The 15,377-nt window shown below is 34.2% G+C and overlaps 1 protein-coding gene across 1 annotated transcript in view; it reads left to right on the top strand.

The window, feature by feature from the left end:
* Positions 1 to 951: 951 nt before the first annotated feature.
* Positions 952 to 15,377, top strand: part of LOC132699885 (uncharacterized) — a 63,063-nt gene continuing 48,637 nt past the window's right edge. The window contains exon 1 of the mRNA XM_060666845.1: positions 952 to 1,242. Within this exon, the coding sequence (XP_060522828.1) occupies positions 1,217 to 1,242 (26 nt within the window). The 5' untranslated portion in view covers positions 952 to 1,216. The remainder of the gene's footprint in view (positions 1,243 to 15,377) is intronic.

Here is a 15,377-nt window from a genome sequence, read left to right as displayed (position 1 = left end):
TTGGAGATTAGAGAGGCGAAGTCAGCATTCGATATTGATATCCTCAATCGGCCCAAAGCGTTTCATTCCTATGTCAGACAACACGTATCGTCTCTAAGGTATCCCTTCCTGTCATTAGAGATACCTCGGGAGAGGTCTCCTATAACCAGGACTTCATTTCAAATGAATTTGCTAGTGCCTTTGCTGATGAACCAGCTAATCTACCGTCTCACTATAAGGGTCCTATAAATTTAGATTTATTAGAAGACATTCACTTTGACCAAGAGGACGTGAAAAAAACTCTTTCTGAGTTAAAAGAATATTCTGTTCCCGGACCTGATGGAATTTCCAGTAAAATCTTAAAAGCGTGCGCGCCTGTGCTTGCAGAGCCTATTTATATTTACATACTTGATGCTTTGTAAAATATCACCAAAAATGAAACCGGATGCTACCAGTGGTGCGCTCACGCATCATAAAATATGCGTTTTTTTGTATCAAATCAGGTTCTATTTGGAAAACAATTTACTTTTAGTTGTTTTCTGTCGAATTTGAACTTCCTTTTGTATATTTATGTATAAATTATATGTAACATCTTATGTGCCCCAAAACATTATTTAATCTTATTTTTTTGTATGTTTGTAGTTTTTTTTTGACACATGTAATGTATTCTTAAGTGCAACAAAATAAATAATTTCTGAGAAAAAAGTATTTTTTTATTTTTTTTATGCTCGGGATTAAGTAAAACTTGTTGGCATTACAAAAAAATCGACACGTAGGGTTTCCCTCGCCCACTGTTGCGGCACATGTTTGTGCAACACCCCGTATATGGGAGGTCCGCGGGGCGAAAAAAAGGACAGCGGCGCGCGGCCATGAATTTTTCATCGGGATAACTTTATCGATCGGTCGCGATATCGAGCGCGAGCTGGAAAAAAAAAGGGGGTCCGTGATATTATATCGCGACTCCCACCTATATCGGGTATATATCGGAACGCGTCTTCCGCGGCCATAACGGGGCCGCCGTTAAGAGCCGGCGAATTCTTCGAGAACCGGCGGCTATTTGAGAGCTTTTCCAGCAGGCGGACAGTTTATTCGGTATCCGTACGTCACGGACGGTACACGCGTTTGTATCCAACTCCGCTCCCTTACGTCAGTGAAACTCCGCGAAGAGATTGCATTAAATGTGGAGTTTTTTCTATGCGTGCCGCTGCATATCCGATAGTCGCGGACTTTCTCAGCTATGGCTGGCCCTTCGTGTTGCCGCAGGTGAGTGGAGTATTTAAAATTCTGATAGAAAGTGCTTTTTTTTAAATATACATTCGATAACAACGAATTTACGGTCCATTTTAAATGAAAACTGTTTTATGTTTTTTACATTATTTTTTCTCTCAAATATTGAATTATTCTTCGCCTTAATTATAAGGACCATAATGAGTTTACAGTCTGCCTTCCATAGACATCGCCTATATTAATTTTGAAAAAAAAAGATTCGGAAATGTCCCGTATTCTGTGCTGCATACATTACAATGAACCTAACGAAATGTTTATAAACCATGTTATAGCTTGAATCATAAAATCTATAAGGTAATGTAAACAATTTTTAAAAAATCATTAACTAAATTGTAGCAATAATAACAATTTACGGTTTTATTTGAATGAAGAAATTTATTTTGTTTTTGTGAGTCTAAGGCAGATACGTATGAAGATTGCATGCCTATGTTATGCAAATTTGCTAATTGATTCGGAATATTTAATAAATATTGAACTTCCGTTGAAAGGTCTTCAAATTTTTTTGAAAATAAAATAAAATAATAGAAAGGTCGGCACTGAAGAAAAGAAAGAGATAGCAAAAATATGAATTATTTGAGGAATAAAAAACTGAATGTTTACTGAGTAATAAGTGTGTAGAAACTCTACCGAATTCAAAATAATAAACTTCTCTTAATCTCAATGCCAAGTTTACAGTCTTTCTCTCAGATAGAAAGAGTTTTTTAAATATACATTCGGTAACAATTTATTTATACGAAGAACAAAGTTTTTGAAGGTTTTAAACTTCTCTGTCAAAGTCATATTTTATGTTTTTCACATTATTGCTTCTCCTAAATATTCCATATTAATTTTCAATAGGTCAGAGAGACCGTTGCCACGAGACTTTTGAGCCGCACATTTCATTAAATCGAACGAAATGTTTATAAACGATGTTTTAGCTTGAAAAATAAGAACTATAAGGCAATGTAAAGTACGAAAAAAAATATTAATAAACTAAATGTCAAGAAATTTATTTTGGTTTTTGTAAATTATAAATTGTCACAGTCTAAGGCAAGACTGCATGCATTATACGACTTTGCTAGTTTGTTCGTAAATTTTAGTAAATTTCAAACATCTGTGGAAGGTTCCTCAAATTTTTTTGGTGAATTTTTTTTTAAAGCGTTTCGGTATAGGGACAGCCCGGCCCTGCAAAAAAAAACTAGGAAAGAGACAAAACATTAGAATTTTTGTAAAAAGCAGAACGTTGTTTAATTAATAAGAATATGACTTCAGAATAATAACTAATCATGTTTTGTTTTTTCTCTATATTATTTCTTATCCTAAATATTCAAAAAAGTTTGTCTGCACGGAACTTTTTGAACTATGCTTGATGTTAATTGCTATATTTCCAAGATTACGGTCTTCATCCCAGAGATATGAACCTTCCTAGTTTCAACGAAGTAGGACCTTTTTTATTTAATTTTTAAATTGTCTGCATCTCAAAAACCAATTAAAACCGTCACTTTATATCAAAAAAGGTAAATACTTTACTTTGCGACTCCTTCTCACTATCCTTATTCAACTACTGGGATGTTGTTTACACAAATTGTTTAAACAGTTCTGATAAAAGAAAAATATGTCTTAGACTTATTCATGGAATAAGGAAGTACCAGCCAATTTCACACAAACTCTTTGAAACAGGGTGGCTTAGCATGGAGAGCATATGCATAATTTGACAGAATTGACAAACGTCAAAATTCAAACGGGGCGGTAAAATCTCCGAAAACATCCGATTACCCCCGACCTGTGGGGAAGACCACAAATGCTATAATGTGCATTTGAAGCACCGGCGACGAATACCCGAAAGCAGCCGAAACATTTATTCAAATAAACAGAGAGATTAAAATACAAGTGTAAACACGGCTCAGATTGCAAATTATTTTATAAAATGAGGTTAAATTATTTTACTTTGGGTTATTATTTATATAGGTGGTTTCCACTATACAGTGTACCTACAAACAAAATAAAATTAACAGTTTACAAAATCAAGTAGAGGTTATTGGACATGATATAAAGAACAACAATTTACGCCATTGTTTAAGCTAAAAAAAGCTTACAACTTCTATTAAACATACTACAATGAAGGCGTAGGTAGCTATTTCATTCTCACCTAACGGATTTTTATTTTACAATTTGACATTTTCAAGTAGGCATCTTTAAGTGATGGTAGCTGCTCTTTTCTAAAATTTTAATGCAATTTCAATTTTTTCATACTTGTTATCCCGATAACTACTTAGGCAACTTTTACATTTTGATTCTTGGGTACGCTAGGTAGCTGGTTAATTTTCTGCATAATCCAAAGTGTTTTAATTGACAACCATATCCTCAAAATGGTCGCGGCTGATGTATTGTATAAAGATATTGACAAATTTTATGGTTTATTGAATAATTGTAAAAATCATCAATAATTTTAGCTGTGTGGGCGCAATTTTCCGTGTAAAAGGTACCTAAATACAATTTTACTAGGACCGCAATGATTTATTTAAAGTAATTGGGAACCATTAAAAAAACACATTTAAGATAGGTTTGTGTCACTGTAAATCTTAACAGATGTATTTTAAAACCATTGTAATGTAAACAAATCATAATTAATCTCTGTCGAGGAAAATTCTTTCTCCACGAAAACGCTTCGCCGGCCTCCCTCCCGCGCTGCCCCGAACGCCGCGATACGATGTGGACAAATGAACAATGGCCGTCTCAACCTGTGCGGTAAAATCCAGGGAAATGTCCGAAGTGGTTCGGATCCGTGGGAAACGAAACTGACGCGGTAAAGTGACGTTTCCCGCACGCTAGACCGGTGTGTAATTAGGCATTCGACATACGGGAGTTGAAAATAGTATATTATGCAACAAGTGCGGTAAACGGCGTTTGACTCACGAGTTTATTTGACACGAGCGGAGCGAGTGTTTAATAAACGAGTGAGTTAAAAAGGTTACCGAACGTGTTGCATATTATACTTTTTCAACGACCGTTAGTTTTTGGGTACATTTTCGCAAAAGACGAATACGTTCACTGATATGACCGTCAGAATTGACAAACGTGGGAACTATCTCCGAAAACCCTCGATTGCTCCCAAATCCGTGCGGTAAAATCCCGGAAATGTCCGAGGTGGTTCGGATTCGTGGCAAACGAAACTGACGTGGTAAAGTGACGCCTCCCGCACGCTAGATCGGTGGGTAATTAGGTATTTTACAGACGGGAGTAGAAAAACACATAAAACAAAAAATGTTGATTGGGTCACATTCCAGTTTTCAAAGCGAAAGTCGGTCGTCTCATCCTGTACATACACTTGCTCGTTTTATCGCATTTAGTACAGCGGCCATTGTGAAGGAATTTTTCCTGAGCGTGTTTGCCGGTATGGCTCTTATTTAAACATACCTAATTTGGGAACGCCTTTGTTGAGTCGACCACAATTTGTTTTAGCTACGTCCGAGCTGGAATGTTATTGTTTATCGACTTTTACAACCGCGCATACGAGAGTGATGGAGAGGGTAAGCAATAAAACTTAGAGTATGCTAATTAAATCTATCCAATGGTCCCGAGAGCACTTTTATATTCCGCCTTAAGTCGCTCATTACACCGATATCCGAGGAAGTTGCCTGCCGCGGGCGCACGTTTGGGTTTTACGCGTCTTTTTTATATACGAGGTTTGTTCAAAAAGTAAGGCGACTTTTCAGTTTTGTCAAAAAGTGTCTATTTATTCATCAAAATTAATGTTATTAATGTTAATGTTTTTTCCAGTCCTCGAAACACTTCTGGTAAGCACGTTCAGGTATAACCATGAGCTCTTCCAGCGATTTTTTCTTTATCTTCTCCTTCCTTTCGTGGGTTTCTTGAGGTTTGGGAACAAGAAAAAGCAACAGGGGTCATATCCGGTGAATTTGGTGGTCGAGGCATCATTCTGGTATTGTTTTTGGCTCAAAAGTTTCTAAGTATCTAAGAATGGGTTTATAATTCAATAGTAAAATGTATGTTGGGGTGTATAGAGCTTAAATGTCTAAGAAAATCTACTAGGGATTCCTGAATCGGTCATTCGAGACGGTGTTTATGCCCCTCATTCAGCTGCGCTCCCCTCAGACAATATAAAAGCAGGTACAGAGTAAATTGCGAACCAGTTTCAGTCAAGCTCTGAAGAAGCCAACAGGATGATTGGTGAAACGATAGGTAATTCGACTCAACCAAAACCGACGCAGGAGGAATCCAGGAGTTTTATAAAAAGTAGAAAAAAAATATTAAGTCGCCTTACTTTTTGATCACACCTCGTACGTACCACCTGCGCTTTGAGTTAAACCCCTATTAAACTTTTATTTCGCAGTCTTTAACTTGAGTCCATTATTGCTGTGGTATAATTGCCCCACTAGTACGTGTTTCTTTCTATACAGTAGAAGCGTTCTAATATAAACTCGGCACTCGACTACGTTTGTATACAGAGTGTTCCGTGGGTCGGCGAGGCATTATTTATGGAAATTTATTTAATCTATATACAGTCATGGTTATATGAATTATAATAATATTAATATTAATAATAATAATAATAATAATAAAACAGTTTTGCAAACATCGCGCCCACCACCCTCGAAGCGCCATTGCAAGATTTCATCTCCCCAGGAACTTCGGGGGGAGAGAAATCCCATGTGTCTACACCAGGCACTAGAAACAGGTGGAAAACCTGGGGTAAAACTTTCTGGAAAAAACTACGCTGTATCAGTAGAGGTTACAAATCCAGAACAATCCAAAGAACAATGGAAAAGACAACCCCTCCATAGTCGGTATCTGACAACACTGGACGAAGACACCATCGACGCGGCGGCATCTGAAGCATGGCTCAGGAACGGGAACTTCCAGCAATCTGAGATCAGGTACTGGGCACCAGGTCTTACAGGAAAAGGATCTTGAAAGAAAAGCTTGAAGAGGAAAGCCTGGACCACATTTTGTCAGTATCTGGAACGAAATAATACGCGTACGACCCTACGCCGGTGCTGGAGGATGACCGTTGCAGGCTGTACTGGAACAGGAAAATCACCACCAATAAGCCCATCCCAAATAACATTCTTGATATTGTACCGACAATCAAGGAAGAAAAGAAGGCGTTTATCATTGACGTGACAATCCCATTGGCGCAAAACACCGCGAAGGCCCATACCAACAAAATTAATAAATATATACCGACACAATCTTAATGATCCCGATAGTCATAGGAGCGACTGGAGAAATCCCTAATAAACTGCATGAAAGCTTGGACAAACTGAAACTGAATGAGAAGTTGGACTTACCTGCGCAAAAGTCAGTTCTGCTAGACGCCTGCAGTATTGTCAGCAGGACCACTGAAGAAACCGAAAGCTAGAACAAGAGACCAAAAATACTTACCCCTTACTAGACTCGCCCGGGCTAAGTAAAGATTCCTCCCAATAAGTGTAAAAATTTGAAATAATAATAACAATAATAATAATAATAATAATAATAATAATAATAATAATAATAATAATAATAATAATCTTTATTTTCCAAATCGACCGATATAATGTTTAGATAGGAAATTGTTTAAAAAAATAAATTAACATAAAATGACGCATAATCCAAGACGACAAACAGTAAGTACTCTTCTACATTTCAACATTCAACATTTTTTTACATGCACGTAAATCATAATACGTTTTTATTTCTTTCGGTAAGAGGTTAAAAAATCGCACATCATTTATACTTGGGATTCTATAAGAACTATTATATTTTGCATCAGAAACTCTAAAGTTGTCTTTAGATCTTGTATTCGCTGAGTGAACATTACTGTTCAAAACCTATAGACTATACAATGTTAAATATATATATATATATATATATATATATATATATATATATATATATATATATATATATATATATATATATATATATATATATATATATATATATATATATATATATATATATATATATATATATATATATATATATATATATATATATATATATATATATATATATATATATATATATATATATATTATATATTGGTATTAGGTATTTTAATATATTTGTGTGCAATTTAGTGAGTGTTGTTAGTTAGCTTGTGCCTAGACATTTTTTATAGTTTTTAAATATTCATTTGTTAATATTTTAATAATAAAAATTTTACTTATTATGTTTAACATATATAAAATTATTGATGTAAAAGTTTATTCGCCAGAAAGTACTCTTCAAAATGTAACACTTTATCGAAAATATATTTTTGTTATTTTACTTATACGTACATACATACTACCTCCAAAGTGTTTGATTTACAATTTTGCAATATCTTATGCCGTTTTATGATAAATCAATCAAAATCAATATAACAAATATAATATTTAAAAGGCGCGATTTTCTCTAAGATATCTCGATCTGACCTACATTAACAATCAACTATTGCTAAATAAAAACAAGAAGTGAATACATAACGAATTTGAATAAATTTTAATGTTTATCTATTGTCACATAACAATATAAAGGTTACATAAAGATCATTAGAAATACTTTAAAAATATAAGAGAGACAATTAGCTAACAAATCAAGTCTAATATTGCAAAACACATGAAACACACCTTGACAATTTAAATAGTCAATTATCTAAATTTTATTGCTTAAACAACACAGGTCACTCAAATATCTAAAGCAGTAGACTATAATTTAAAAATAATAATTTATAGAATAAGCAGAATTTAAAAAGTAATAATTTAAATCGTTTAAAATTCATCCGTTCATATTTTCGTTCTAAATTTTCTTTAAATGAAATGTGGCTCACAGACCATGGCAATTTTGGCCAATATAACTAAAGAAAACGAAGAGGAACCGACACCACAGACCATTGTAGAAGAAGAAGACGCTTGCGAGTAATCTTTAATGGGAACTCAAACGACTTCATATGAAACACACTTTGACAATTTAAATGGTCAATTATCTAAATTTTATTGCTTAAACAACACAGGTTACTCAAATATCTAAAGCAGTAGACTATAATTTTAAAACAATAATTTATAGAATAAGCAGAATTTAAAAAGTAATAATTTAAATCGTTTAAAATTCATCCATTAATATTTTCGTACTAAGTTTTCTTTAAATTAAATGTGGCTGACAGACCAAAGCAACATTGGCCAATATAACTAAAGAAAACGAAGGGGAACCGACACCACAGACCATTGTAGAAGAAGAAGACGCTTGCGATTAATCTTTAATGGGAACTGAAACGAACTCACTTGAAAAACACCTTTGACAATTAAGGCTGTCAATTATTTGAATGGTAAAGTTTACACAACAATAAGTGAAGTACTATGCAATAATTGTAGTTGAAATTTCGTTTTTACATTAAGTAGCTGCATACTTGAGGAATATTATAAAGCAAGTAAGATCTGATATACGAGACTCAGGCTAGTCATACATAGTTCTAAAAGAGTAAAGTCTATAAGATAAACAAATTCAGTTTGTTTAAAATTCACACCTTAAATTTTTGTTGTCTTTAACCATAAAATTAAAGCAGATGAAGGACCGATTATAAGACTTTTGAAAGTGGCTGAATGATCCTAGTTGTCGTTGGCCAATAAAGTTAACAAGAAGAAGACATTGCGATTAACCTTTAACGGGAACTTGTGTTGATTGTTTTAAATAAACCGTATAACTTAACTGCATGTTGGAAGTTTATCTGAGATCGAAGACTCGACGTCAATTAACCGAGTTAAATGGAGCACCGAATTTCCGTATAGATAATGCGGTATCGATTAGTCTAGATTAGTTAGACGTATAGAGTGGGCCCTCGAGGGCATTTAGATAGTAGATACCCGCTGCGTACACTGAATTATGTGGCGAGGTTATTTTAACATAATACGTGTAATTAATGCCGTTGCCAAGGTTACGCTGAGGTTTTCCCGCGGGTTCAACGGCATCGCGTGGGTTCTGAAACGTTCCGACCTGCTCCGGAAAAATCGACAACGATAAAAGTGTCTCCCCAAAATGGCAGCCCCGGACCTACTGCCCGAGCGTACCGTCTCTTTTTTTTTTTGGGCCCCGCATATTCAAAACCGATACTCGAAGAGCGCGGTCTCTTTGACCTGTTGTTGACCTTGACAGAGGAAGCCCGGGAGGAATGCGGGAGTTAGCAACGCCTGTGCCGCCGTCAAATCCACGCATTTTAAACTTTATATTATTGCGTGCGTAAATATCTGACTTTTAATGTGTAAACGCCTGGTTTCTTTTCTACCGGGGCGTTCGTCCAATGAAACAGGCGTTCTTGACGGCGTTTAACTTATTCAAAATGACAAACAAAAAAAAATAACTCCACACTGACAGTTCACCGACATATATTAGACAATTTAGGGATAGCAAATATCGTAAAATGGCGCTATTTTCCTTGTAAGCAGTTATCTTTTATTGTTTTCTTATATGTCATATAAACAACGGAATAAACACAATTTTAGTATGTTATTTTGTTTATTTAACTTTTACAATTGATAATTAAGTAGTTCATTTAAAGAAAAGGTCTGTACTTGGAAGAAAAATCATCCAGGTGTGGAGCTTGTTAGAAGAAAAAGCACGTCCTAACCTTCAATTTTGTTTTGTTTGTACTGGTGAGACGTGGATATTTGGAAATGACACAATTGGTCTCTAGATCGGTATGTAATTAGGTATTTTACAGACAAGAGTATACACGTACATGCACATACACATACGATTAGATAAAATCTACAATAATAATAGGTATAAGTACAAAATACATAACATATAAAAACAAACGGGAATAAAAATGGAAAAAACAGGAAGATACGGAACACAACCAAACAAGAGAATTTGTTATGCTTTTAGTGTATTTAAAATTCCTAGTTCGAAGCAAATTTGAGGAGGAAGTGGGGTATTTATGATACTCTGAGTGAATTGAGTGGAAGGCCTGTGTTATCAATATATAGGAAGAGCTCTATATATCTATATGCTAGCTGTATGTTTTAACCGCAGACTTATTTAAATAAATACACCAAATCACCTTCGACGCGTATTTAATTAAGTAATGGGTCACACTTGCGTTGTGAGAAAAAATGCATCAAATTTTTATATTATTTTTATTAACATTGCAATGCCGATAATTTTACGATATATGATGATATGATATATGATGATATGATATATGATATGTGATGATATCCCCGAATATAGTGTCATCACATTTTTCCATCCGTGAATCAATACGTGAGAATATATATATATATATATATATATATATATATATATATATATATATATATATATATATATATATATATATATATATATATATATATATATATATATATATATATATATATATATATATATATATATATATATATATCACAATCAATCAATCAATGTATACAAAATAAACGTTTCTATGAATAATGATTTCTTTGCGGCCCTTCTAAAGTTAAACCTTGTTTGTTTGGCCCAAGTGTACTTGTGAGTTTGACATCCCTGCTCTAGACGATACCTCTAGAGGACCTGACGTTCTGCCACCAAAAATCGCCGCCTACTCATCGAATCGAGTTCGGCGATTTGGTGTCGTATCGTATCTGCCCACGTGACAAACGATCCCGGCGAGAGGGGCGGGGGGGCGACGTAGAGACAAAAAAATGCCGGGGCGGAAGTCTGCAGTAACATTAGACGCGGTCATTACGGCAGACCGCATTTCGTTTTGCTAAATTAAACACGAAAATCCCAAGAATGACGGCCGACGCTTTTTTTATCGTTCGAAGACCGATCGTCGCGGTCTAGTGACCCGCCCACCGCACTCGATTTGCCCGAGTTTTCGGGTAACGTCGACGAAAAACAATGGCCAATTCATGACATTTAAAAAAAAATCGTAATTGGGTACAGTTTAGAAATTAAACGCATAGTATAGTACCAAAATAAAAAAATTAAATAAATATATTTAATTTTTTTGTAGAGATACTTCATATCACGGACGGTAAACAAGTGTTTTCAAGTACGCCCGTGGCGTTTGTCAGCAATAATAAAAAATTTACAAGAAAATATAATATTTTATTTAAATTTGGGTATAATTCATACCGCGTCGTGCAATGGCGAATTCTATGGTTCTATGGTCATCGTCAAAAATTGAGACAATTAATAGGTTTACTCTAACTATTCACCATTTTTATGTTGCAACAAGTGTGGTAAACGGCATTAAGTCTCCGTTTTATTTGGCACGAGCGGAGCGCAGCAGAGCAATATATTGCATAACATTTTTCTGAGTATTAGTTTTTGGATACATTTTTGTAAAACACTAATACATTCACTAACATGACCATCGGAATTGACAGGCGTCAAAATTCAAGCCGTGCGGTAAAATATCCGAAAACATCCGATTGCTCCCGAACCCGTGCGGTAAAATACCGAAAATGTCCGAAGTGGCTCAGATTCGTGGGACAATTAACCCACTTGGTAAAGTGACGCTTCCCACTAGGTATTTTATAGAAGGGCGTCAATTAACCGATTAGGGAGACACTTTTTTTGCTTATGAAAGGACGCGCATGTGTATTAACCAAGATGGGGAACATTTAATTGAAATTTTTTAAGTATTTTTCGTTGTTAATTAAAATGAAAATGTGTTATTTACTAATGGTCATTTTTTTTATTTTAATTTATTAATTATTAATTAAATTATCGTTGTCCTCAAAAATACACAAAAGGAAAAATATTACCCAAAATCAGAGATTTGTTACACGAAACAACCCTCAATAAATAATATGATGTTTTTATTCATAAAATTTACATGAAATTGTAACATAATAGGACAATTTTGCATACGATACCATATTTTCTTTCTAACTCACCTTATAACAATAGTCGTTGAGTAAGGGAATGGGATATACGTATGGAAAGTTACTCCACAATAAAAATAATCGTCTCTATTTAGCAACTTTTGAGCTATCATATTTTCTGCAAAATTATTATGGTGCGACGTGAGATAACAGGTCTACAGTGATTTTGATGTTTGAAAGTTGTATGTATATTTTTGACAGCGCTTTTTCCAAAAAACGCCATATTTTTGCTCTAACACGTCATATATCACGATTTATCTATTTTATATATATATATATATATATATATATATATATATATATATATATATATATATATATATATATATATATATATATATATATATATATGATATGAATTGATTTTTATAAAAATAAATGTGATTTGGCAACACTGGATAATATTAGCAACGCAAAGCAAAGCAACAGAGTTAGCGCAGAAGCGTCAATGCAGCGTTGTAACCTGCTTATGCGCAGTTTGGTTGTGTTGGTCGTCGTGGTACTGTCATCGCGGCTGTTGTCTTCGTATTTATGTGTTTTAGAACGTATAAATATTTAAAGAAGATATGTGAACAATGTAAATAACTTTTGTTATGTGCTTATGTCGTAATAAAGCAAAGGCTAACTATAACTTGAAGAGATAGACATTGGGTATTGGTATTGGTATTAAAGGGCATCCAGCAACTCCTTTAGCCCAATACCGTGCACTCAGTCAGATCAGGGTCGTTCAGAAGACTCCAAATCTTGCCCATGTCAAAGCAGGGCACTTGGTGAGCAGATAATGCGAGGTCTGCACCACCTGCACTCCGGGTCGTCTCCAATGCCTAGCAAGCAAAGATGCCTCCTAAGCCTGCAATATCCTGTGTCGGCCCCTGTTAGTGCTTTCTTCTGGTCAGTCCAAGTAGCTCCCTGATAGCCAGATAGACACTGGACTCAAATAGAATTGACCTCTAGAACAAGCCTTACACCTGGTAGCAAAAATGTGTTAAGAAATAGCTTAGTTGGTGCCAAAAATGTTTTACTACCTCCTCTTCATGTCTAACTTGGCTTAACGAAGCAGTTTGGTAAAGTCCTAGACAAAAATGGACAGTGTTTCAAATATTTGTGAGACAAATTTCCAACCATATCTCATGCCAAGATAAAAGACGGTATTTTTGTTGGACCGATATTATGCAAGTACAAGGATTTTCAAAACAGAACGACCAATGGGTTTCATTTAAATATGCCCTTAAAAACACATAGTCGAATGTTCGGACGGCACAGCTTTCTCTCAAAAAGACGAAGAATTCACTCAAAAAAGTCTGAGTAAAGTTTTTTTTTCACTAGGATTTAACTTTTTTGCTGAATAATAAAATCTTTTTTTTCCTATAATATTGGCAAAAAAAACATCTGTCAAAAAGTTCAAGTTTGTAGACCTGTTTAATTTACGTCATACGTCCGCCGTGCTTGTAAACACGCCATTATTGGCTTCAAAGTGCATTATCGAACACGTTAGACGCTATTAATCGGTTATTAATATGAAAACGGACGAGTCAGCGAGGCTGCAAAATCAAGAGCTTAAATGTTACGATAACATCTGTGCCGCATACTAATCAGTAGATACGTTTTCACATTGAAGCGATTTCAATTTAAATAACATTAATTCGATGATTGTCCTGAGGGCTGAAAAACAGACACATCGCATTCGAATGTATTGTAAAAAAAGCACCAAATATCGCTTTTTTTTAGCTTCTTTATGTAGCTAACAAAAAAATCATTTCGTTCCTTTTTTTATGACAGGGATTTTTTTACATTCACCTCAGGAAAGGTCACCTGGTGGTATGGTAAGTAATCGCAATCGCTCCGCTCATAACTCAGAAAATCCTTTTTTTCACCTCGCGAAGTCTTTTTGGAGTAATCAACATTTATTTCCGAAAATGAGGAACGCTCCTCACCACACATTCCTTTCAGCAATAAATCAAGGTATTGCAAAAAACGCTTTGACAGTTTTCGTATCTGTCAAAAAATAAACAAAAACTGCTACGATTGTTTTATATTTTCTAATCGGATGATCATGAACAAATTTCGTCATATTTTTTATATAATATAATTTGTCATTCAGAGAGAAGCTACAACATATCAGTTAAATGTCATTACCGTGTCCATTTCTAATATTTATCAATAAATTCTATGAAATTTAACGATTTTTTTAACTTGAATTTATATGATTCGAGCGCCATCTACCTTGAGATTTATGAAACGGTTAGTGAATCATGTTGAAAGTACTGTTTACAATCATGGAGTTGAGGAAATAGTGCAAACAGTTAATATTTCACGAAATTATACATTTTGACATGACAATTGTTTCGGCAACACCGTGTCTTTATCAAATGTAATATTTACAAACTACCTGCTACTATTTATACCGAAAAGTGACAATATGTAACGGCTCCAGCAGTGAAACTCTCAACAAAATTAGTAATTTTTTTAAAATTCCACACAGATTTTAAACCAAAATTTGCAACAAAAATTTCTTTTGAATTAATCAGCAAAATATCAAAATCCCTTCTAACGCAACAGTATTGTCTTTTGATGTACAAAACTTATTTCCCAGTATTCCACCTCTTCCACCACCACTCGGAAATAGGTGAATTGGTGAAACAAGATTTATTAGATTGCTTAATAGTATCTTAAGACCAAAATAAATTTTGAATTTAATGGACAGATTTACACACGAAAAATTTAAAACAATTACACACATAGGAGAACCCAGTGAAAAAGTTTGAAAACATTTGTCAAAATGTGATTTAAAAATAGCTTTCAGAACTAACAACACAATAAGAACATTTTTATAAAACAATAAAACGAACTTTTAGTTATTTATTTTGTTAAATGGATTTTCATCAAGTAAAAGTCACCTCAGTTCAAACTCAAATTTATTTTTTGTCAGTACCGAGGATCGGGCTTTTATTTATGCTTAAAAAAAATTAAATTCTAGTTTTGGAATCTTAGAAGTTTTTTGTAAAAAAATTATATTTAGAACAGTTACAATGTATTATATTTAAAACAAGAAAGTTTGTACGTGGCTTGAAAAAACTAAGCACCCTCTATGCATAAAAAAAAACCTTTTGCATTAAATTGTATCCGAAGGGGTCCGATTTTTTACGTGCATGCTCGAGGTTATCTTTCCCGAAAGATAAGAATCAGAAAGTACCTACATTTGCACCTGCATCTTTGTTTACACTTACCTAATCCTACTTTTTCTCGAAAATAATGATTATTAATTATTATTAATTA

This window comes from Cylas formicarius, unplaced genomic scaffold (assembly GCF_029955315.1).
Source record: "Cylas formicarius isolate icCylForm1 unplaced genomic scaffold, icCylForm1.1 PGA_scaffold_3__17_contigs__length_32017465, whole genome shotgun sequence".
NCBI lineage: Eukaryota > Metazoa > Arthropoda > Insecta > Coleoptera > Brentidae > Cylas > Cylas formicarius.
This window is presented reverse-complemented; position numbering and strand designations above follow the sequence as displayed.